Source organism: Puma concolor, chromosome E1 (genome assembly GCF_028749965.1).
Source record: "Puma concolor isolate L17-30 chromosome E1, mPumCon1.1.hap2, whole genome shotgun sequence".
Lineage (NCBI taxonomy): Eukaryota > Metazoa > Chordata > Mammalia > Carnivora > Felidae > Puma > Puma concolor.
Window position 1 is genome coordinate 58,245,699 of NC_141680.1, and position 23,592 is coordinate 58,269,290.

The 23,592-nt window shown below is 58.2% G+C and overlaps 4 protein-coding genes across 7 annotated transcripts in view; 3 read left to right on the top strand and 1 right to left on the bottom strand.

The window, feature by feature from the left end:
• MYO15B (myosin XVB) overlaps positions 1-3,026 on the top strand; it is a 32,588-nt gene extending 29,562 nt beyond the window's left edge. For both annotated transcript variants that reach the window (XM_086688057.1, XM_086688058.1), the window contains 9 exons: positions 37-131; positions 246-323; positions 435-531; positions 952-1,094; positions 1,292-1,407; positions 1,742-1,875; positions 2,052-2,185; positions 2,300-2,440; positions 2,560-3,026. In XM_086688057.1, coding sequence (XP_086544183.1) covers positions 37-131; positions 246-323; positions 435-531; positions 952-1,094; positions 1,292-1,407; positions 1,742-1,875; positions 2,052-2,185; positions 2,300-2,440; positions 2,560-2,619 — 998 coding nt within the window. In that variant the 3' untranslated portion in view covers positions 2,620-3,026. The remainder of the gene's footprint in view (positions 1-36; positions 132-245; positions 324-434; positions 532-951; positions 1,095-1,291; positions 1,408-1,741; positions 1,876-2,051; positions 2,186-2,299; positions 2,441-2,559) is intronic.
• A 3-nt stretch (positions 3,027-3,029) lies between these two features.
• The window catches only part of RECQL5 (RecQ like helicase 5), a 36,104-nt gene continuing 15,541 nt past the window's right edge, over positions 3,030-23,592 (bottom strand). The window contains exons 8-19 of the mRNA XM_025927581.2: positions 7,422-7,640; positions 7,069-7,168; positions 6,895-6,931; positions 6,714-6,772; positions 6,560-6,633; positions 6,097-6,190; positions 5,677-5,811; positions 4,823-5,358; positions 4,581-4,671; positions 4,131-4,355; positions 3,838-3,907; positions 3,030-3,745 (exon numbers count right to left, since the gene is read on the bottom strand). Coding sequence (XP_025783366.2) covers positions 3,645-3,745; positions 3,838-3,907; positions 4,131-4,355; positions 4,581-4,671; positions 4,823-5,358; positions 5,677-5,811; positions 6,097-6,190; positions 6,560-6,633; positions 6,714-6,772; positions 6,895-6,931; positions 7,069-7,168; positions 7,422-7,640 — 1,741 coding nt within the window. The 3' untranslated portion in view covers positions 3,030-3,644. The remainder of the gene's footprint in view (positions 3,746-3,837; positions 3,908-4,130; positions 4,356-4,580; positions 4,672-4,822; positions 5,359-5,676; positions 5,812-6,096; positions 6,191-6,559; positions 6,634-6,713; positions 6,773-6,894; positions 6,932-7,068; positions 7,169-7,421; positions 7,641-23,592) is intronic.
• Positions 9,489-17,166, top strand: SMIM5 (small integral membrane protein 5). Its single transcript, XM_025927602.2, has 3 exons — positions 9,489-10,103; positions 15,947-16,140; positions 16,600-17,166. The coding sequence occupies exons 2-3, from the start codon at positions 16,014-16,016 to the stop codon at positions 16,707-16,709; spliced, it is 237 nt and encodes a 78-aa protein (XP_025783387.1). The 5' UTR covers positions 9,489-10,103; positions 15,947-16,013; the 3' UTR covers positions 16,710-17,166.
• ERLN (endoregulin) lies at positions 17,065-22,595 on the top strand. 3 transcript variants are annotated; one of them, XM_086688062.1, is made up of 4 exons: positions 17,065-17,108; positions 17,621-17,672; positions 18,144-18,297; positions 22,100-22,595. In XM_086688062.1, exon 4 carries the CDS (start codon positions 22,106-22,108, stop codon positions 22,286-22,288), a length of 183 nt encoding a protein of 60 aa, XP_086544188.1. In that variant the 5' UTR covers positions 17,065-17,108; positions 17,621-17,672; positions 18,144-18,297; positions 22,100-22,105; the 3' UTR covers positions 22,289-22,595. The 3 variants fall into 3 exon arrangements, with proteins under 3 accessions (XP_086544188.1, XP_086544187.1, XP_086544186.1); XM_086688061.1 differs by lacking the exons at positions 17,065-17,108; positions 17,621-17,672; positions 18,144-18,297 and adding an exon at positions 20,187-21,503; XM_086688060.1 differs by lacking the exons at positions 17,065-17,108; positions 17,621-17,672; positions 18,144-18,297 and adding an exon at positions 21,513-21,738.

Consider the following 23,592-nt stretch of genomic DNA (forward strand, 5'->3'; position numbering starts at 1 on the left):
AGACGCCTGTGACCCCAGCCTGCTTCCCCTCTGCAGAGCTGGCCCAGAAAAGCCAGGAGCACCTCCAGCACACAGTCAAATATGGGGGGCGCCGGCGGCTGCCTTCTCCGGGTGAAATTCAGGCTTTCCTGGTACTGGAGGGGACGGGGGTACAGGTGGCTGGGCATTTTGGGACTCCCTGGTGGGGGATAGGAAGTTGGGGCCTCTGGCCACTGGAAGACTGACCCTGCAATCTGTCTTGGCAGAAAGGGCAAGCAGTCCGCCCGCTTCTCATTCACTTGCCAGGGGGTCTGGATTACAAAACCAGTATCCAGACTTTCACGGTGAGCATGGGGCTGCTGAGGAAGAAGGGCTGGAGGAGATGGGAAAGCTGTGGCATCAGGACCGCCCCCCCCCAAGTCCCCTGCCCCCCATGGCCCTGTCTCTGTGCCCAGGTGGCAGCAGAAGTGCTGGAGGAGCTGTGCCGGCAGATGGGCATCACTGACCCCCAGGAAATGCAGGAATTTGCCCTCTTCCTCATCAAAAAGGAAGGTGAGCGGGGCGCCTGGGTGGCTCAGTTGGTTGAGCGGCCGACTTCGGCTCAGGTCACGATCTCACGGTCTGTGAGTTCGAGCCCCGCGTTGGGCTCTATGCTGACAGCTCGGAGCCTGGAGCCTGTTTCCCATTCTGTGTCTCCCTCTCTCTGACCCTCCCCCGTTCATGCTCTGTCTCTCTCTGTCTCAAAGATAAATAAACGTTAAAAAAAAATTTTTTTTTTAAAAAAGGAAGGTGAGCCCCTTGCCTGGGGAGAAATCGGGGGGGGGGGGGGGGCAGGCTGGATTCCAGGAGGTGGCTTACCTGCCAGCTGTGTGCCCGTGAGTGAGGCAGGTTCCCACGCTGGGGCTGGCAGGCCTGCGGGCAGGGTTGACCCTGGACGGCAGGGCAAGCTGTGGACCTGGGTTCCCCACTCAGGCGAGCTGGTGCGGCCCCTGTGGCCCCACGAGTACCTCAACAGCGTGTTGGATCAGGATGTGAGCCTACACAGCCAGCGGCTCAGCTGGGAGACCCAGCTGCACTTCGATCACCCCACCTACATCACCACCCACTACAAGCAGGTCAGCTGCCACCCCTGGCCCCCACCCAGCCCCGGGCAGCAACTTGCAAGCGAGCCCCTGCCCGGGTGAGGGACCTCCAAGCCTCCCTCCCCCGAAGAAGAGATGGTGACAGGACTGAGCTCGAGCCCCAGGAGCCACCACCGAGTGGGGGCTTTGAGGCACAGCTGTCCCCTCCCCTCACTGCTGTCCCTCCTCAGGTGCTGCGGGACTATCTCCAGGGGAAGCTGTTGGTCAGTCCCCAGGCAAACGCCCAACTGGCCAGGCTGGCCGCCCTGCAGCACCGCAGCCAGACCCAAGAGGACCGGCTGTCAGAGTGAGTGTGAGGGTGGCCCCACACCTCCCGTCACCCCTCGTCCCTGCCGGTGCCGAGGCCCACCTCAGTGTGCACCCAAGGGCCTCTCCTTCGGCCCCCCACCCAGTCCTCCAAGGTCAAGGCCGCTCAACTTGCACCTTCCTGGCCTCAGTGTGATGGGCCTGGAGTAGTGGAGGCTGTGTACACCTGACTTCCCCATCCCAAGCTCCTCAAGGGCAGGGCCCAGACGTCATTCGTAAGACCGGATTCCCAGCCTCACCTGCCTGTAGTAGCCTTGCTCATTTATTTAGCACCTGCTGTATACCCAGCCTCGACTGACCAGTCTGTGTCATAGGCAAGACCTGTTGGCTTACTTGCCAAAGCCGCTGCAACGGTTAGTGAGCACGTCAACCATAAAGAACCTGATGGAACAGGAGTTGAGGTGGATACAAGCATGCAGCTCCCAAGAAGCACAGATCAGCTTCATTGGTGGGTCTGGGGCCCTGGGGGTTGCGAGGGCCGGAGCAGGAGACCGTGAAGGGAAGGGGTGAAGGTGCAGGGCAGCTTCTCTACCTGCCCTGCCTCGCTCATCCAACCTGGAGGCCGTTGGGCAGGTCCCAGGGCCACAGTGACCAGAACTCCTCTCCCGGCCCCTCCCTTCCCAGAGGCTGTGAGCCAGCTGCCCCTCTTTGGCTACACCGTCTACGTGGTGTTGCGGGTCAGTCAGCTGGCCCTGCCCGGACCCAGCCTTCTGGGGCTCAACCGCCAGCACCTCATCCTCATGGACCCCAGCTCCCAGGTGGGCCAGGCTCCCGCCCCGATGCTGGCCTGAGCACCTTGCGCCACTCTCCCACCATCCACGGTGACCCCTCCCCTGAGAGGGTCCAAGCTCTGCTGTCTCTACTGCCCCCAGAATGTGTACTGCTCCGTCGCCCTGAAGGACCTGCAGAGACTCCACCTGCTGAGCCCCCTGGAGAGCGATGGGCCCCCTGGCCTGGAACTCAACTACGGCTCTGCCGACAACCCCCGGACCATCTGGTTTGAGCTGGTGAAGGTGAGCGGCCAGGGCCTCCGATGACATCCTGGGAAGGCAGCGCACGTGTGACCCAGGCCTGGCGTGGGGTGGGGGTGCAGAGCGGGGAGCCCTGTCCTCATGTGCCTGTGCCCCGGCAGGCCCAGGAGCTGAAGCACACCATCGCCTTCCTGAAGGACAGCGGCACTGCTTCCAACTAACGGCTGGCCTCACCCAAGAAGAGGGGGAGAGGGGAGGAGACGAGGAAGGGGCCCCTCCCACATCCAAGTCTGACTGGGAGGGTCTCCCTTGGGTGCCATCAGGCCATTTTGGTTTGGACTCCACTCCCCCACCCCCGGCTGTTCTGGAACCTCCCACAGCACAGAGCTCCTGGCCCACGTGGAGGCCATGAGGCAGGAGCTACTACGGTGACATCAACTGGGAAAGAGAGTAGCAAGACTCCCCCCTGGGGGTTCCCGGAGTGGGGGCTGCAGGAACTCGCTTGGGCAGCTGATACTGCCTACCCTGGGGGAGATGCCCGTATGGCGCCAGGCCCTGGCTCAACACCAGAACGATCCCAGGCCTGGGAGAAGCAAATGCTGAGGAAATAAAACTCCCAAGAGAAAAAGGCTGTGTTTGTGTTTGGCGGGGGAGGGGTGTCAAAACCAACAGGACTTTTATTTCTCAGGTACGTCTCAGTCCGGCCCGGCCTTCCTGACCAGGAACTGAGCAGAGCGCAGGGCGCGGAGGCTGCCCTTCTCCTGAGCTCTGCACCCAGGGCCAGCCTGGAAGCTGGCCTCGCAAGGGAAGGGGGGAGTGGCCCAGGACCTGAAGGGGCCAACGCCTTAGACGGGTGGGCTTCACCCTGGCTTACCACTTGTTAAGAATAAGAGGTGGAGGGACCACGCCTTCCTCCTGTTCCCCTGGCAGCAGCGACACCGCCCCACTACCTCCTAACCTGGGGATCTGGCTCAGAAAACCCAGCCAAGAGAGGAAGGGAGGCTAGGAGGAAGAAGACCTCAGATTTTGCAAGCAGAAAGGTGGCTGGCCTCTGGCCTCCGACCTTGATTTAGGAGGCATCTGGGGCCATCTCCAAAGCAAGCATGGTTGGAGTGGGGAGGGACCCTGAGCAAAGAGGATGCTCCTGATGGCTGCGGGCTTTCCACCTTCCCATTCCTGAGCGAGGCCCAGGTTGGCCCCCGGTTGAGGCCGGAGGAGCACTCTGGCCCTAGTGGGCAGCAGCCGGTCATCTCTGTGGGTCACACAGGCCGTGCCAATCAGCTTCACTCTCGCATCGGGCCCGGCCATGGAAAAACTGCTTGATGAAATGCTGGGCCTCTTCCTTTACTACAGATTTGAGAAGGGGAACATGAGGGCCAGTCCCCTCCCCACCACCGAGCCCCGCAAATGCTCCCTGGCCTGGTGATGCAGGCACTCACCGCTCTTTCCGGGAGGAGTCTTCTGAGTCAGCGAGTGTGAGAGGTGGCGGGCGAAGGCTTTAAACAATTCCTGGAGGCGGAGGGTGACGGGAGCAAAGGGTGCAGACCCCTGCCCTGCCCCCACCAGCGGCCCATAGCCATGACCCAAGGGCAAGGCGGACCCAGGGAAGCAGGCAGCCGGCCTTAGGACCTCGCCTGCTTCCGCCCCGCTTTGTCCTGGCTATAGGTAGGACCTGTCCTGCGCCCAGGTATCCCAGGCCCAGGAGAGGGCAGAATCCACCCACCTACCCTACCTTGGATGCAAACTTGCCCTCCTTGTAGAAAGGGGTCAAGCATTTGACCACAACATTTGCAGCCTCTTTGAGGGAGATGCCAGGGACTGGGAGAGGACAGGAGCCTTGGGCTGTAGGGTTCAAGGTGTTCTGATCGCTGGCCGAGATGCTGTCCTCAGCTTCAGCTAAGATGGAGGCGTTGGCTGAGAGGCAAGGCCTCTTCTGAGCCTGGTTCTCTGGGCTCTCCTGTGCAGGACCCAAATGGAGCATCACTCTCGGGCTCCCTGTCACGGCCCCTCCCCTCCTTCTGGAAGACTGGGCCTCAGCATCCGCTGGCTCCCTCCAGCCCAGCCCATCTACCTCTGGGATGTAAAAAGAGGGAATTTTCCCCAAATCCCTAACCGGGAGAACAGAGCAGACACCAGCCTGGTCTACAGGCCTCCTCCCCTGTGGCCTCATCCCTGTCAGTACCTGCTGGGTTCTGGGCCGCTTGCCCGTGTGTGTCTCCTTTGTGGGGGTGGGCTGGCCTTCAGGGGACCCCTGGTTTCTGGGTGGGCAGGACCTGGCCAGGGAGGAGAGCAGGCGTCAAGGGCTCCAGGCACCAGCTGCACCCTCAGCTCAGCTGGCCCAGCAGAGCACACCCTGGCCAGGGCTTCAGAGATCCAGTTAGCAAAAGAGATTCCAAAGAATTTCAGAACTATCAGAGCCCTTACCTTGACCTCTCACTGGTGCACTCCTTGGTCTGGGGGGACGCAGCCAAACACCCCAGGGCTCCATCCTCCCCTGCACACTTCTCTGGGACTGCTGGGGGTCCCCGCATTCCCTCACGGGAAAGGCTGGCACCTCCTGTCCCTGGTGCTGAGGTGAGGGGAGACGGGCTCTTGGCCCTTTGGCAGAAGCGGGCGATGTTCTGAGAATCTTTGAGGGCTGCTGCGGCTAGGAGCTGTTGCTTCTTGCTGGTCCGGGCCTTGGCAAGGGGACCGCCCTTAGAGGGACTTGTCGCCTTCCTCTCAGGGGAGGACCCCCCACAATGAGCACTGCTTCCAGGGGCCTGTCCTCTGGGCCTCGGGAGGCACTCACTGCAGTCCTCACTCTGGAGGCTGCGGGGCTGGCTGGGGAGCTCCCGCTCACCTCCCAGCACAGGCTGGGGGGCTTGCTTCTCGGCCCGCGTCTTCTCCATCAGCTCAGTGGCCGTCTGGAATGGGCAGGAGCCTTTGGGAAAACCAGCTCCCACTCGCTTGGGTTTCAGCTGTGAAGAAGAGGAGAGAGGGTTCTGACCACCAGGTCCTCGAGGACACTCACGGGCTGGTCTGGAATGGCTCTTGGGAGCGGAGGAGGGAGAAACCAGGCAGGACACTGCTAGGGGGTCAGGCTGATGAGAGAAGATATGTGGGGGCTGCAGAGGTACAGCTGGGAGGGCAGGGAGGCTGGAGGGCCTGCCCCAGGGTGCCTAGGGCCAGGGCTACGGCGCCCAGAGAGGGCCAGTGGCCATACTGTGGCTGAGGACAAGGGGAAGTGATGCCTTTCCCAGACCCAGGTTTGGGGTGGATGCCAGGACACCACTCACCGAGTACACTTGGGAGGCCGGCCGGATGTCATACTCGGTGGGCTCTGGGGGCTGGGCCTGGGCATTGTGACTTCTGGTGTCGCCTCCCACGTCATAGAGCTGCCCCTCCTTGGAGGCTCTGTGGATCTCGGCCACCTGAGTCATGGACAGGTAGGGATGCCGTGGCACCCACTAGCTCCTGAAAGCCCCAACCCAGGCTTTCCACAGGTGGGATTCTGGGGCCTGTGGCTGAAGGTCACTGGACACTGGACAAGTTCTAGTCCTCAAGGGGTTGGCTAGAAACATCTTCAGCTGGCAAAGACGGGAGGTCAGGCTCCCCTGTGTACGTGGCTGCCTTGCAGGGGGCAGGCAGACAGCCTGGGAAGGTAGAGGGGCCGCCTCTCCCACCCTAGCCCATAAGCATACCCTGCCTGGGCCCACCTTCTTTAGCACGCTGGCCTTGTACAGGTTGGCCACCTTGGCATTTCGGAACATCTCATATTCTAGCTCCACAGCCCTGGGCTGGAGATCGGGTCTGAGGGTAAGAATAAGCATAAGGCGTCAGGGGGGCCTGAGCCCTCTCTCTGTTGAGCTCCTGCTGGATTCCATCTGGGGACCCTGGAGATGGCTTCACGGCCTGGTGGGACTGGCCTTGGGCACAGGGATTCCAACCCCGACTCTGGGCACCCTGTGGCTTACTGCCCTTCAGCAGGCGCTAGCAGCCCCTTAGTCCTAGGTAAGCCTGCCCCCTGGTGGGGCAGTGAGACCTGTTGCCACTGGGAGCAGGATGCGTCACGATCCGGGGAGGGGGTAAGTAAGCCAGGAGGGATGGGGGCTCTTGTGGTCTGCAAAGGAACAAGGGCTCGGAGAAGCCTCCTAGGCCTCCGTGACCTGAGACACTCACCCATCGGCGGTCCCTGTGACCTGGCGATTACTGCTCAGAGCCTCTTCCAGAAGCCCCAGGCAGTGCTCACGGGCCTACACAGGGGAAGGAATTTTGTCACTCAAGCCTTAAGATTGGGGGAGGAGTCTGGGGGACAGAGTTGCCCACCTCTTACCTTCACAGTGAGCCTGGGGATCTTCTTGCTGGAAGCCTCTTTCAGGGGACAGTCCTCATCTGTGGGGAAGAGGGGTGGGTCACTGCACTCTACTTTCTGCTTTGTGGAGTCCCCAGCCCACCGTGAGGCATCTACACCCTGGGAACAGCCCCAAAGTCCCTGAGGACACTTCGGTACTGACCTGGAGGTACGAAGTCTTCTATCTTGGGGTCTTTGCCCTGGAAGGTGACATGAAGGGCCTATGAGGCATCTTGCTTGGCTGCAGGATGGCCCCCCATCCAGCACCAGGGTAGGGGCCGAAAGAGTGTGAACGGGGGGGCCACTGGAGACCCCATCAGGCCCCCATCCCCTTCACCTTGCGTAGGCTCATCTGTCTTTGGTAGAAGAGATTCCATTCCCGCTTGTGGGCCTCGTCTCTGCCCTCGTCCCCACTGCCTCCAGACCCTTCGTCATACCTAGGGGACAGACTAGGCGTGAGCAGCCCTGGGCCTGGGCTCTTTCCTCCTGTCATGCCTCTCTAGCGGGGCACTGGTTGTCTCCGAGAGCCTGGCCTCCAGCAGCAGCATCAAGCTCCTGGCTCCACCACGGCCCCCAGGGGCAAGGGGTGAACTACAACATTGGGGCGCCTCTGGTCTGGCCTTGGCACGAGGAGGAGAATGCTAGCCTATCTGCAGTGGGTTGGGGGCCCCTGACTCCATGGACCCTCACCTGCTGAAGCCCCCATAGCCCCGGCGGCCTCCCTCATACAGCTCAGGGTCAAAGCCATTCCCCTGGGAAGGCCCGATGCAAGTCTTGCTCCAGCTGCTTCTGTGCTCCAAGGCTTCCAGCTGCTTCCGCAGGGCCACAGGGTTCCGGCAGTGGTCACAGCCCTTGGTGCAGGCAGGAGGCGCATCCCCAAAGTACTTGGCGATGGCAGCATGGCGGCACCTGGCAGAGGCAGCACAACAGAGGCAAGGGGTGAGGGACCCAGACAGGCCAGTGTTCACTCGCCCTCTCCCTAAACTCTGTCTGAGGAGCGCTACGTGCTGGGCACCACACTCAGCATCTCGTACGCCTCCTCTTGTGCGAGCCTGACAAGCAAGGCACCATTTAGTTGCCCATTTTACGGATGAGGACAATGAGGTGAAGTGTTCCCAAGGTCGTATAACATATGGGGGAATCCGGAGAAGACAGGGTGGGACCCCCACTCCGTCCTGCTTCTCTATGGCTTCCTCCCCTCGGTCCTGGCCTCCCGGTCTGTGCTCTGTCCTCTGGCAGTGGGGTGCCCCGGGAATAGCTCCAGCTCTGGGTACAGATGCTGACTCTGCTGCTGAGGCTGCCTCCTTAGGGAAAGCATTTGACTTCCCAAAGCCTACACGTCCTTGGCTGTGAGACGCGGCAAGAGTGCCGGCTCCATGGCCGGGGCGTGGGGCGTGGGGCGTGGGGCGTGGTGCCTGGCACACACAACAAGGGTTCTTTTTAGCACCTTCACCCTTGCCCAGAGGTGGGGGAGGGAGGGACCAGCACGAGGTAGCCCTACCCCAGCCTCAGCACTCGGCTCTGCCATCTCTTGACGGCCTCTTCCTTGTCCCCAAGAAGACTGTGCCTGCGTACGCAGTCTTGGGCCGGGGGACCGCCCAAGAGCTGGAACCAGCAGCACTGAGAGCTGCCAGCGTATGCTGGTCACTGCTGAGGGCAATGGGAGACCAGCCTTGGCAGGAGTCTCGTCACATCGCCCGGCGCCTCAACTCCACTGCCACGGCCCCGCTGCTGGGGTACCAGACTCCAGCTGTCTCTGACTCCCAGGAGGGGGGCACAGTTGGTCCTTGAGACAGGTGCAGAAGCCCCCAGGGTGGGGGGTAGGGTGCAGATCTAATCATGGCCCTTGCAAAGGGCCAGTCTTGCCACAGGAATGTAGCAGGAGGTGGGAGAGCACGAGAGATTGGGCAGCAGAGGCAGGGCTGTCCAGGCGCCATGTCCCGAGGACAAGAATAGGTGGCGTCACCCTCCGGCCAGAATGCCTCTCGATGTGAGCACCGCAAGAAACACTTTGAGGAGCTAAGACCCTAAGGGACAGGCACCAGGAATGAGAGCTGATGTTACACAGATCCTAGGAAGTGGGGTCTGGCTGCCTTGTTTAGAGAAGGCAGCTTTGAAGGCAGCAGATGGCAAGGAGGCCCAGGCAGCCACCAGGGGGCACTGTTCCTGCCACTCCTAAAACCAACATGCGACTCCTTCCACTAGTCTGTGCATCTGCACAGTGGCCGCCTGTCCAGCCTCTGGGAGGCTCCGGCACCCAAGTGGTGTGGCTACACGGTTGGCTTCCTTCCCCCCCCCCCCCCCCACCCTCCCTCAAGCCCAGACTCACTGGGGTTTTGTGCTCACACTCAAAGGGCTCCATTGAGAGCTCACAGATGCGGGCTGGGGTCAGCTCCTGTCCTGCTCCTGTCCTGCTCCGGGCACAGCCTGGTCTGCTGGGGTGGCACAACCAACCAAATGTCAAAGGGCCCTGCCAGCCACTGAGCTCTGGAGCCTGTCCCTGACGGCCAGGGCCAGGAATGAAGAGACAGCCCCAGCACTCTTTGGAAAGAAGGACATCGGCAGTGTCCTCCCTCCTGGGGTGGTGGAGCACCAGACACTTCCCCCGGCAAGCAGGCCATTCTCAAGTCACCCCTAAGTTCCTCCCCAAGGGCCTGGCCTCGTGGGTGGTCCGGCAGCTCCCCCAACTATTTACTTCCTAGGAGGGGCCAGAGGGCGGGACCAGCCAGGGAGTCTCGAGAGAGACAGGTTGGCTGGTCAGGCGGATGGGCTCAAACCCCTCCTGAGGGTAGGGAGGGAGCCAAAGAACTTGAGCGCTGTGGGGCGTCCCTCCCTCCTCACTCCAGGGCTCAGGTGGAGCCTCCCAGAGGGCATCTTTGCCAGGGAAAAAGAGAGCCGACCTCTTTTATCAGCTCTCCGCCCAGGCCCAGCCCACGACGGCTTAGCACACACCCGCCAGGAGGGAGAGGAGAGGAAGAGGAGGCACAGAAGAGACGGGTTCGCCCTTGCAGACCTCCCAGGGGCAGGGCAGCCACAGAGGAGTCTGAAGCCACCCTCGGAGGTCCCAGCAGGGATTCACTCGGCTGGGCAGGGGCAGCGGTGGCACTGGCTCCCCTGCTTCAGTGGCCGCCCCTTGTAATTTGACACTTGGATCTCCAGGACGACCAACAACAAAAAAGCTGAGGCCGAGACAGCAGCTGGCTGTCAGCAGCCAGGAGCTCCACTCCTCTGAGGAAGGCGCCCAGCAGCGGGTCAGGAAAGAGGCATCCGAGAAGGAAGGAAGAGGTGGTGGCCGGGCGAAGCCAGGCAAGGGAGGCTGCCGGGCTCCCCAGCATCCGCGGTTGCCCCTCAACCCAACACCTGAGCTCCCAGGTGAGTGGTGCCGGCCACAGATTTTGGGTGAGGGGGCCAGCCAGGGCCCCCTGCCCCAAGGGTGGAGAGCCACAATCTAGCACGATCACAGGGGCTCGTGGGGGTGCACTCGGTCAGTCTCCAGACAGCCCCATTTCAATCTGGGCTCTCCCTTCTTTTGTGGGGACCCAGCACTGGAGGGACACAGGCTGAGGCTGCAGCTCTCTGCTCAGAGTGCTTTCCTCTCTGCTTGCTGAGCAGGCAGAGGGGCCCCGAGTGCCTGCTTACTCTGCAAGTTAGTTTAAGCTTTTTCTATTCAGGGGGCTTAAACAAGGGATTTGGCTGTCCTGGCCTGGGAGAGAAGGGCTGTCTGCTCTCTGGGCCTCCCTTTTTCCCAGGATCAAGGCAAAGCCCTCTGTCCCTGCTTTCTCCCAGTGGAGGAGGCTCAGGGCAGGGTCTGCCCCGCCACTTCGTGCCCCTCAGGATGTGGCAGGACCCACAGCAGCTCTGCCCATCTGTGTCCTGCATCAGAGTGGCAGCTGCCACCCCTTGAGAGGGGCTTGGCCCGCTCATTGCCAGGTGTTCCTAGCTCAGAGCCAAGCCTGGGTGCTCCTCCCTGGGTCCATTTAGAATCCCACGACCCCCCAGGTCTCTCCAAATGCTGTGCCAGAAGCATGAGGGCCTGACCCTGAACCCAAGGTGGGGTGGGGGAGGAGGCGATGGTGAAACTGAGGCCGGTGAAGGACGCACCCGGTATGTGGCCCTGTGACACGCCATTGGAATGCTGACCCCAGCATGGCTCTCCAGCAGCCCCGGGAGCAGCCCCCTTGGGCAGGGCCCCATGAACGGAGGCTGCCTGCTCCTGCTGCCTTCTTGTCCTCACACTAGGGCTAAAGTCTCCCTTCCCCGCCCCCCAGATGTTTCCCCCAAAGCAAACAAACTAGTATCTACTAGGAAAGAAAAACAACAATCCAGGGAAAAGTGGAAACCAAGAATCAGTCCAAGTGTTCTTGGCTCAGCAGAGTCTGTGAGATTTGGCCTGAGTCGGTGGCCGGAGAGGCTAATGCCCTGCAAAGACGGCCATGCAAGGCAGAGAGGGGACAGGCGCTGGTCTGTGTTGGAGGCAGCAGACAGGACTGGGTAAGGGGGCACAGTGGTGAGCCCAGGGCTACCCCTGCTGGCTCTGATCTGTAAGACGGCCCAGGCAGGCGTGCTGGCGGGGATCAGAGTCCCTGCGGCCACAGGACATACGTGGATGGGGTCCCCTGAACCCAGGCCCTGAGCTGGAACGGGAGGGTGATACCTAGCTTCTGGGGCTACGGGAACCATCGCTAGCAGCCGGAGGTGCCTCCTCCGGTCCTGGAAAGCAGGACTGCTCTGGGTTCAAGCAGCTACTTCCCACAGCAACTTGGAGTGAAGGCAGAAAAGGGCATCGTCTGAAGGCCTGATGCGGTCAGTGCACAGTGGACATCTCTGCCTTGCTGGTCAGGCCCCCAGACGCCGAAAATCTGCCACAACCGTCAGTTTGCCTCATGACAGCTGTTTCTCAAACAAGACAATGCCCTGTGGAGCAAGGGTGGCTACAACTTTCCATGACAAAATGACAGGGGCAGAGCAAGAAACCCTTGGGGCCCTGAGCCACCGATACACCACTTATCAGTCACAAACACACCCGCCTGCCGCCTGTTCTCTTCCACAAGGGGCCTCTGGAGTTGAAGTATCAGTTTTGCAAGGAGGAAACAGGGAAGCTTCAGTACCAAATGGCAGTTGTCCGGCCTGCAGGTCACCCGCGTGCCCTGTCACAAGGCTCCCTGTGGCAGGAGATGCCACACAAAGGAATGTCTTCTGGTCCCTCCGGCCCCTCCGGCCTTCATCTCTGCCTGGCTCACTTTCCCTCCTCCACTGGCTGCCATTCCAGCCACAGAGCACCCTTCACAGGCTCCAGGAAGGGCCATGCAGGCAGCCAAGGTTGCTCTCTCTTCCCGGGGCCGTGGGAAGTCACTTGCTTGGCTGCCTCTGACCAAAGTACTCCAGAGCACAGGGCCGGCAGGGACTAGGATTTCCCTGATTCACAGGCAGGAAGTACAGTTTTGGAAGGAGTCTGGCAGAGCGAGACAGACCAGAAAGATATATACAATATCAGTATATACGTACTGATATGTACAATTATCAGTACCCCTCTGGGCTTCCCTGCCTTCCTCCCTCCAAACCTGGGAAAGTAAAAGGGATAAGAGGCAGCCAGCCTCAGAGCACCCGCTTTCCCCAGACCACAGCTGGGAACATTTACTCCCAACAGGGCAATGGCCAAGGAACATGCCGCGGGGTCACCTGACGACTGCTGGTTATATTGGGCACCAGGCGTCAGGCACCCCCTGGGCCTTGCTTTAAATAGCCCACTGGGAAGAGCGCCTGGGACCTGCTGGAATGTGCCTCCTCCCTCTTAGGAGCACAAGGCCCCTCCAGCTCCCACGGTCCCCACTAAGGCTTCTGCTCAAGCCCAAGCTGGAAATGGCAAAACATCAACTGGAAAACAAAGGGCGTTCCCCTTCAGCCTTTGGGGCAGAACATCAGTGCCCAGTGGCTCCATTCCAGTTCACAGACGGACGGAAGCAGTGGGCAGCCCTGGGTGAGACCCCAGGGCTGGTACAGCTTGCCAATTCAGCTCACCAGAGGCACCCTGGGTGCAGAAGCATGATGCCATCTGTCCGCAGCCATACGGCCTGCCTCTGTGTGGACGGGCACTCCTCCCGGAGCGGGGCCTGGGCCCCTGGGTGTGACTGCAGCATCCCCACTACACAACACCCGGAGGATGGCCGACTTCAGAGCTGAAGCTTCTGATCGACAAAGTCCACCTTTCCCGTACAGCAGAGCAACCTCGGCTCCACCTGCCTCCTCCCTGCTCTGGAAATCACACCCCTCAGACCGACAGGGTCCCCACACCACTTCTCGCTCACAAGCGGAGGCCTCCCCTCTATAACCCCTCCCCAGGGCTTTGGATGTGGAAGCACAAGTGACAAAGCTCCCGCTGCCCGGCTGGCCTCCGCCCGCTTCCTCTTTCAAGGAGTCTCTGCTGCTACATTAGGCAATGCAGGCACGGGGCCAAACAGGCTGAAAAAGCCAGACCAAGTGTAGACGGGGAGGAGAAGAGGAGCCCAACTCCTGAGCCCTGTGTAGACTCTCCCCCGCCCAGGGCCTTGGCTGGCACTTCTGTTCCCTCCTCCAGGAATGCGGAGGAATAGTCTCCTGGAAACGGGAAGTGGATGAGCAGAGAGGCTCCGGAACGAGAGGGGACCGCCCTCCTTGTGCAAGCCAGCTTCGTCGGTCAAAGAAGGGGGACGCTGTTTAGTGTGACCAGAGAAGAGGGGCACCATGCTCGGGAAGGAGTTTGGTGAACCTGAGACAGACACGTGCCATCTGTCCCTTTGGCAACAAGTCACATGTGGTTCCCAAAGAACAGGTGTGGCCCTGGCCTCGTGAGTGATGTGCCTGAATAAAGACAGTGCCCCAGACTCCTGAGCGTGGAATGGGGCTGATCGTGCAGAGCACACCTGCGTTCAAAGAGTTCTGGGGCCCTCGTCCCTGCACTGGGCCCACCGCGAGGGCAGTGTCCTCAGAAAGCTGCTCCGTGGGCTGACTTAACCTTGCAAGCCACAGAGCAGGCTGCCTGAGACAGGTCTCCATCAAGAGACAGCATGGGGAAGTAGGGGGAGCCTGGCTAGGCCCCCATCCTGCTGTGCAACCTCAGAGGAATCACTGTTTCCCATATGTAAAGGGAGGCAGGAATGAATGACACATGGGATTCTAGGATCTCTTGCCTCTTTGTATACTTGAAAACTGGGATCTTGATCGCCTTTACAGAAATGTGCTAACCCCGGGATGGAGCATAAGAGAAGATAGAAGGCTCTAACAGGAGACTCCCACTTCCGACAGGAAGCCCTAATCCTCCATGGACCCATCATCTGCCGGCTACCCCCAACATTGCTTAAAATACAGCTCCCATCTCCAGCTTGCCCCCTCCCAACCCCCCACCTTCCTTTACCTTACACACCACAAATATCCTGGGAATGAAAGACACAGACGAAACTCCCCAAGGTGTTTGGGGAGGGTCTTTGACAGTGTATAGGGTGGGGGTGTGACTGTCCCCAAAGGCTTCCTGTGGTGGCCAGACCCCCCCCTCCACAGACACACACCGCAAGAGGGGAAGCCCACCTGCTGGGCACAAACGTGTGCCAGGATCTGTGCTTCCTGCCGCTGTGCTTCCGGGTGTCAATCCTCCCAACAGCCTTGAAGGATGGCTATCTCATCTTATGTAAGATGAGGAAAAGAAACAGACTCAAAGAGACAAAGTGACGCGTCCACGTCATGAAAGCAGAAAGGGGCAGGCATTCAAATCCAGGATGATCCAATGTTCCACGGGGTGCAGGCGACCTTGTGGAAGAGGAGACACAGGAGGCACATGCCAGCTGCCATCCAGGTCCGGAAGGACTATGAGGCAGAAGGTGGGGTAGAAGCATCCTGTGTGACCACAGGCAGGACCAACGAGGTCAGGAGGGCGTTCCACCTTCCAACGATCAGCACTGCTCCAAGGAGGAACAGGGCAAGCTGCCGTAGCAGATGGGACTCCCCATCTCACCCGGAGGGGGCTCAAGCAAAGGCTGCACACCAGAGGGAGTGCAGAGAGCCAGGTACAGGGTAGGGGGTTCAAGCAGATGACCTTCAAAGCAGTTCTAAGACAGCTATACTGTGGCGATAGTACCAGGAGTGACCAGCTTCCAAAACTGCAGTCATCTCGGAAGAACCTGCCTGGCTAAGACCCAGGACAAGGCGGCAGTAATTAGATCCTGAGGTCTGGCACAAGACCTTGGCCACCTGTTACGCTCTCTTGGATTAGAGCTGCCTTGGTGAACAAGTTCAGGCTGGGTTGGCACCAGGCTGTCCCTGGTCCATCCCTGAAGAGGCACTGGCTCCCTCATGCCCACAGGGGAGGCAGAAGGGGAAACAAACTCCTGATGTACAGCTGGCCCAACTCACAGACTCAGCCCGGACCTTCACCGTCAGCCTATTGGGCACCCTTAGACAGGAAGAGGCTCTCAGTCATCACCTGGAAGGCTGAGTTGCTACATACCTGGGGCGAGGGTGGGGACACAAGGGACTCTCCTGGTCAGGCCAGAGGAGCAGGTCTGAGCCAGCAGAGGAGGGCCTGGTAAACCAGCCATGGGATGTGTGATCCCGTCCCGAGAGGCCTCCTTGGGGAAAAACTGCGGGGTACACAGCATCATCTCTGCCTCTTCAAAGAATACCATATGAGTAAAGAAACTGAGCTGGTGGGAGAAGTGGAGGGCCCTGGAGGGGCTCAGACCACCTCCCCCAGTTAGTTCTCACCCAGCTGACCCCTGCCAGGAGCCCCATGTGCCCACTCGAGGAAAAGCCTGACTCCTTCTGCCCCACATATGATGAAAGGCAAGAGCACCAGGCTGGAATCCTAAAGCCCGGTCTCCCCACTGGGAACCCAGGGGAGGCACCAAAGTCCTGAAGGACCCAGGAGTCACCGGGGGAGCCGTGCCAGCCCAAGGTGCTCAGCAAACCCAGGAGTAGGACAGTGAAGCCACCCCACCTCGAGGTCGGAAACCTTGGCCAACCGTGGCCAGCTGGCAGACCTCTCCTGTGTCTGGCAGTGCCACGCAGCCTCCGGCGGCAGGGCCTCAGGCTCCCTGCCATCACCAGCCTCCCTCAGTCCGGGTGGTGCCAGGTGGGTGGGGGCTGAGGGCCACCACTGGGTGGAGGGCCCTGATGGCTCCCTCCCCAGTCATGAGCCACCAGGGGTAGAGGGGTGAGACCCGACTAACTCGTTCCACTGGCTGCAGGTGGGTGGGGACTCCCAGCCCCGTCCCGGTGAGGCCTGGCAGGAGCCCGGCAGGAGCCCGATGCACCATGGCAGCCGCCAACTTTGTGCAGGAGATGCGCTCCATGGGCGAGAAGCTGCTGCTCAAGCTGCAGAAGCTGCCCCAGGCCGAGCCTGTGGAGATCGCGGCCTTCTCGGTCATCCTCCTTTTCACAGGTAAGCTGAGGCTCTCACGTTCTCCCCAGCGCCCCTGGTTCTTCCTGGCATCCGGGAAAGGTGAGACCACAGTGCTGGCCAGAGCACTGGCCGAGGTGGCTGGGTGTCCCCCAGACAGAGGAGAGGCAGATGTCCCTGGGGGGGAGCCAGAGGATTTCCCGAATCCTTGACAATTTGCTGATGGGGTGCAGAGGCAACCCCAAATCCCAACCAGGGGTGAAGGGAGAGAAGCTCAGGGCAGCAGAGGCGGCATGACAGGGAGGTCAGTGCCTAGTGGCTGGCACGGGGACAGTCGACACCTCTTGCCAGACTCTCAAGCATTTCTGACGAAGCCAGATCTCTGGCTAAAGGCCCTTCCCACACACCTCTGGAGGGCTTTATTTAGAAGTAAGGCGTATGTTCTTTCTCTTCCCTGCCTGAGCTTCCCGTGCTCTCTGCTTCTCTCTCCTAACCCCCCAGCCACGGTGCTGGTGCTGCTGCTGATCGCCTGCTGCTGCTGCTGCAGGGACTGCTGCTGCCCTGAGCGCAGAGGCAGGAAGGTCCAAGTGCGGCCCATGAGCCCATCGTGAGGGACAGAGACGAGGAGGAGAAGCTGGAGAGGAAGCTGCCGAGCCATGATCCCACGTGCCAGCCTGGCCCCAGCCCTGGCCCTGCCCGGGAACCCGACACCTGCAGCCTTATCAAGGAAACAAGGGCTGGTACGGCCCCCAAACTCTCACCTGCCAGTGGATACTGGGTGCCAAGGAGGAGTCACCTGTTTAAAACCTGAGGAAACAAAAACTGGGGATCCTTTCCCAACTTGCACTTTCTAACAAAACACAGAAGCGGGGGCCCCATACCTGGAAGGAGAACAGCCTGCAGCGGTGGGGAGCCAGCCCAGAGGAGCAGGCCAACCAGAGGGGCTCTGTGCAACAGCTGCTGGACCCCAAGCTTCCCACCGGAGGGGAGCACGTCAGTATTCTAGTCCGGTATTTGCCCGTTTCTATCTCAGTAAAAGCTTTCTGGTTGTGTTTCTGCGGCGCCAGACTCCCTGGCCTGGGCTCTGTGCTTCTGAAGGGCAAGGTGCCAGAATTCCAGGGGTGTGGCCAGTGACTGTCCTTGCCAGGCCTCTATTCTCCCTGTGCCCACGAACGCTGGAAAAACACAGGCAGGAATGCCATGCAAGAGGGAACCAGGGGAAGGAGAGGGTGAAAATCCATCAGCACTGGCTGCTACCAAACGCTGGCTACAGGTGCCCCCTCTACAGTGATGGGGCAGCGTTTGCCCAGGTGCCAGGCTCAGAAACGCCACTCAACAGCTTCGGCTGCCATTTACTTTAGCCTGAACACCCCACACCCACAGGCTCAGGCCCCTGGGTCTTTCCAAACTTCTAGAGTAAGAGAAGTCAGGCCCCTACTATTGCCTGCATATATATATATTGCCTGCATATATATATAACCTGCATCCCAACCCCTCTGTCCTTTCCCCCATTGTGTCCCAGGCTGTCTGGCCCCAAATCCTCACCCTGCCATTCACCGGCTGCATGAACACAGGTTAGTGACTCGACCTCCCAGAGCCACGTTTCCTCCCCTGTGGGTCGCAGCCAATCCCGGTAGCTGCCTCCTCGGGTGAGCTTATGAGGATAAACTAAGGTGACCTATAGGGAGTGCTTGGCACGGCACGGAGCATATCCTAGTCCTTATCTGCTCCTCTAAACAAGAGGGGCATGGACCCCAGGAATTAGGGTAGGGGAGGCAGAAAGCTCCCGTAGTACCTCCCCCTCCTTCCGCAGAGAGGTCTGCAGTTTTTACATGCCTCCGTCATCTTGCCCTGCCAGCCCGTGCTCTGGCTGCCTAGGGGCACGGCCCCGTCTACCCAAAAACCAGGGAGCGGAGAGGGGGATGCCAGGCTCTGCCCCTGCCCCTGCCCCTCCCCCCATCTCCAGCTGGCAGGCAGGTGAGAGAAACTGGCTGGCTGGTTTCACTTCCTGGTGTCCACTGACTTGTCTGACGGGTTTGGTTTAGGTTGAAGAAGCAGAGAGGAAGTTCTTCCATACAAAATAAAAGAAATTCAAGAACCAGCTGTACCCTCCACCCCACACCACCCTACAAGAAGGGGATTCAGAATTACAATGATACCGTTGATAATGATGATGATGAAGGTGGTGGTGAGGATCAAGTGAGTGGAAATTTACTGAGGGCTTCTGTGTGCTCCGCCACCACCTGAAGTGTTTTCATGCAGTTGATTCCGTATAATCACCACAGCCTCAATGCCATAGATACCATCATTATCCCCATTTCGGAGATGAGGAAATTGAGCCCTAGCAACAATATGCAACTTGCCTAAGTTCAACCAGCTAAATACAGCAGAGCCAGCCTCTGGGCCCAGCCCAGCACAGCCCATCCAGCTGCAGAGCCCCTGCTCACCACACCGAGGGCCGGGCCGCAGTGCAGATAAGGCGCTGATCCCATTATCCTCCATCAACCAATCCTAGATCCCACACCCTAAAGTGTGCTAAAATCATCTCCCGGTGAGTGGGTGGAGCCCAAGAGGTAAGAGCTAGGGTGGGGCCCAACTAGGTCTCCCTCCCAGAAGAAAAACAGGGAAGGCGAGAGGGACTAGATGGGAAACCATTGCCCTTTTCAGTCCAGGCACCAATAGCTTAACAGCTGAGTCCAAATACGATGGATCCCAGTAGGCATCAGACTGGTTCACGCTGAGCCCTGCCACTAATGGCTCCCCACAGCAGTCCTGGGCAGGTTTCCATCCCATTCGGCTCAACAAACCACATCTGTTCCAGAGTGACAGCAGCCTGGCACCCTCCCAGCAGAGGTCTTCTCGGAAAGAGAGGCATGGAGAGGAAGGAGCAATCTTCCCATTGTGGGAAAGGACAGAGAGGTATAGCCATGGTGGCCACGGAACGGGAGGCCAGTGGGCCGTCTGAGCCCCAGAGAGCATCTGGCTATCACGGGTCTCCATTCCTGCCACCAGCCGCCCTGCAACGATCTCCCCTCGAAGTCTGTCTGCGCTCACTGCCACACTGGTTTCCCAGCCTCTTCGGGCCTCCCCTCCACAGTAGTCTCTCAGTTCCTCCAAAGGTCCGCACTGGAGATCTGTGCATTTTACCGTCTGTATATTCTGCCTCATCAGAAACCACAGAACCACCAGGGCAAGAATCTCATTAGCAAAAACTGGCAGAGAGCACATAAAACACTCTTCCCCTAAATCTGTTTTCTCAAGCATTAACATTTGAGAGCAACCTACAATAAAAAGTCTTCAGGACATATTTGCATGCCGGTAACACAAATCCAGACCACACCAAATGGAAGACAAATTAATTTTGTTCTTAAAGGTTCCTCACCCTCCTCGGGACCCGCTGCCTGCCATGAAACACTGCGTCCTAATCCTACCTCTCACGTAGTCTTCACATCTTGACCTAAACCTCCTATAGGGTTTCCTTCAGCCCCCAGGTCAGGCTATGCCACATACACTCCAGCGCCCTCCACCTCTTTCCATATCGTTCCCTTTGTGACACTCATTTCCGTAGAATCTTCCGATCAGGGCCAGCAATTGACTGAGTTGGCTAAAGCAACTTCTGTGTACGTGACACACACATTCCCCACACATCTCATTTTAAATAGAAACATATACATGCACATTCCTTGGCCAATCTTTTTGATGTAGGGCCAAGGTCTTTTCTCTGAGTGTGGGTTTGCTGGCCAGAGTTCCTAAATTGTCTATTTGCTAACTATGGTTACTGCAAAGCAGAACAAGAACTTGAAGACATCCACAAAGAAATCGGAGTGTGAAATCCTGGATTTTTACAAAACGTTTCCACTTGTCTTGCCACATGTTTTTTTTTTTTTTTTTTTTTTCAACGTTTATTTATTTTTGGGACAGAGAGAGACAGAGCATGAACGGGCGAGGGGCAGAGAGAGAGGGAGACACAGAATCGGAAACAGGCTCCAGGCTCTGAGCCATCAGCCCAGAGCCTGACGCGGGGCTCGAACTCACGGACCGTGAGATCGTGACCTGGTTGAAGTCGGACGCTTAACCGACTGCGCCACCCAGGCGCCCCTTGCCACATCTGTTTTGACAGAAATACTGAGTGATTCCAAAGTCATTCCAAGTGGTCAAATAGGTGCTTCTAGAAATAACGCTCTCCCTCCACTCCCTTTGAGGTGCAGCACAGAGCTTCAGAGTACAGACTGCAGCGGAGCTGAACAGCTGGGTTTAAATCCCAACACAGTTACTTCTTAGCCGTATGACCTTGGGCATGTTGCTTAACCTCTGTGCCGGTTCCCCAGCTGTAAAACTGGGGTTTCAACTATTACTGTTGCTCCATTTTCTTGTTTTATGTAATGTTAAATGCAATTATGTAATATCAATAACAAGTACAAATGCCACAAACAGGTTTGGGAACAAACTACTGACTCCTGACAAGCATCCAACTTAACTGAAGGAGGAAGTACGTGGGTGTGCTAGCGACCGGCCTGCTGGCTGGGAGCGCTCAGCAGTCAAAGGCATGAGTCAGTAAGTTTTAAGGAGGGAAACTCGAAGCATCAGGTAGGACCATGATAGGTAAAAAGGACTTTACTGAACTTCCTTGTCATCTGTCTCCTCCAACCCTGGATGTACGTTAGAATCGCCTGGCAAGCTTTACAGAGACCGGGGCTCTGACGTGCCCAGACGGAAAGAAGCGGTACCAGGGAGGGCCTGGGCACAGGTTTTAGAAAAGCTCCCAGATGATTCTAATGAGAAGGCTGAGGACCAGTGTGCTAGAACGGAAATCTGGGCAGGCAGGACCTGCCTCCCTTGGTTCACAACTGACACGCGGTACCTGCCGCAGTTCCTGGCCACACCAGGCACTTCAAGCCTATCTTTTATGGAATGAATGGTGGCTACCAGGTTCCCATTCCCACTTTCCAGCTGCCCATGCAGCAGCTGAGGTCATGCCTGGGAGGCCAGCAAAGGCACTAGGGAGAAATTAAGCCTCCAGGACCCTGGGGCCTTAATGGTGGTAAACACCTCCACAAAAAAACTCGCTCCAGGAGGCACCAGCCGGAGGCTTGTTAATCATTCACCAGCACCCCAGCACTGCAGGGAAAAGCCTGTGTGCGGCTCCAGCCCAGGGCTTCCCGGAGTCCTGGGCTTCCTGCGCTCTGGTGGGGGCCTCCGGGTCTACAGGTCAGCAGCTGGACAGAGAGGAGAGAGAGGCAGGACCCAGCCACAGGTGAGGCGGACAGTGGCTTGAGGCAAAGGTCCTGGATCCAGTCTCCTTCCCCACCCTACCCCAAGCCTGACTTCTCTGAGGACGCCAGAACATAGGTACCCTGAGCAACCCCCAAAACGACATCACAAAAGAACAGAACGCAGCTGAAGAGGTAAGTATGGAAGGCAGAGGAACACAGTTGCTAGGCAACAGGCCCTGGCCCACCTTTGTTCGCTCTGGTGACTGCGATGAGGTCTGATCAGGGACACTCGACAATGCCAACACCTTTTCCTCCCAAGAGTTGCTTCTTTGAGTCAGGGTGTGGCTCGGCCCCCAAAGTGCAGGGCCTGAAGGATTACCCTGATCGGCCCACTCTGAGGACACAGGAGTGTTAACAGCAGAATCAGGTAGTGACGCCTGCCTTCTCGCCATTACTCCCTCCAACTGGCTATCGGCCTGCAGCCTGCCGACTTTAGCTGTTTCACGATTAGCTGGTTCTGTTTCCACCTGACTCCAAGGGAGTTTACCGAGGCCTCAGCTGGAGTCAGTCCACCCCTCAACTCCTATGCCGATCTCTCAAAATTCTCCCCAAATGTTTGGCAATTGAGGCAGGGAAAACAGCAAGGATCTGCAGCGGTGCATTTTAGATCCTAGCTGAGTAGATCTCAGGGATGGTCAAGTTCTGGCTCACACCAGGGCTGTTCAAAATACAGAGGCAGTCTCTGGGAGAAGCCCCTGCACTCAAGGACTCTGTCCCCTCTTTTCCAGGTTCACATGGACAAACTGATGACAAAGCAGGACATCTGGAATGATGAGTTCTGGCAGAACCCCTGGGACCAGGGAGGCCTGGTAGTGATCATTTTATTCATCACCACGATCCTGTTTCTCATTGTGTTTGCCATTGTATTTGGTTTTCTCCCTCCGCTTGAGAACATCAACCGGTGTGAAGAGTTGTGACCTGACTTTCTGGAGGCCAAGAAGGGGACCACCTGTTAGATACTCTCGAAACACCATGTACGTTTTCTTCAAAGCCTTTTCAGAGTCTGCAATTATACACTTTTATTAATGTAATTAATTAATTTTTTAACTAATATTATCTGATAAGTGCCTGCCTTCCCCACTGGACCGAACACCACAAAAGCAGGTGATGGGTTTCTGCTCACCATTGTATGCCCATATCCGATGTGCCTCACATACAGTCCATTTCAAACAATATTTGCTGGTTGAATAAATGAATGAATGAATAAATGAGCAAACAAATGGATGAACAGAAGGGTGCTGGGCTGTTGGCTCCCCTAGACCACAGCCCCCAGATGGACAGAGCCCAATTCAACTGAGGCCTAAACACAAAGCTATTCTGTCTCAGACAAGGTACAGAAAGGCCTCTTAGCTGGAAGTTGCTTCAAACCTAATTACTGTTCATTTCAACACTAAAAGGTACAGGGCGCGGTCACGAAGGAACAGATATACTTCATGGCCACAGTGCAGACAAACTAGCTGCATGCAAAGAGAGGAAAACCGCTGGATGCCCCACCTTGACCCCATTCATACTGAGTGTCTTTTCTGTTGGTCCCAGAGCTGCCCGTGCACCCCAGACCCTACAACGGCACTTTTGTAGAAATGTACCTGCCTCCGCCAGAGCCACCATACTGGCCTGCCCCTTGCTGCCAGGTGCCCTCCCTTAGCAAACAGCTGCTTCAACTTTAACCACACACCAGGACTATTCTTAGAAAAGGAGCGAATATGTGGTGGAGAAGGGGCGATACACCATTTATGTAGTAATGAAATGTTCCTTTTTACTCAAAGAGCAATTCCACATTCAGCTACACCAGCATTGTTTATGCCATCCTGGGAAGTCCTGGAATCCGGAACCCTCGCACGTAGCAAACAAGGTAGGAGAGATGAGGCCGCACGTGACGCAGCAGGAGGCACACTGATGCCCAGACCCCCTGAGGCACTAAGGGGCCCCAACTCCCGAGTGTGACACAGGAGATATAAAGGCAGAGCCCCCAGGAGGACCTGTCCTGCTGTCTGGTGGGCTGCTGCAGCCCAGAGGGATACGGCAGAGCTGACCCTCCAGGCAGCCCTACAGAGCCTCCAACTCATCCCCGAAAAGAACCCAGCAGGGTTATTTCCAGCAGAAGGGACTCTGACAATTAGCAAGGACACTCGGCCCTTTCATTACGAGTGCTTTCTTCAAGGAGCCCGAGAGAGCCTAGTTTAACAACTCCCTGTACTAGTGCCTGAGAAGGACTCTGGTA

Excerpts from the sequence above, each read along its gene's own strand:
- SMIM5 (XM_025927602.2), top strand. The coding sequence starts at position 16,014 with ATGGCAGCCGCCAACTTTGTGCAGGAGATGCGCTCCATGGGCGAGAAG. Across the intron at positions 16,141-16,599 it reads GGTCATCCTCCTTTTCACAG|CCACGGTGCTGGTGCTGCTG; the intron begins GTAAGCTGAGGC and ends CTAACCCCCCAG.
- ERLN (XM_086688062.1), top strand. The coding sequence starts at position 22,106 with ATGGACAAACTGATGACAAAGCAGGACATCTGGAATGATGAGTTCTGG.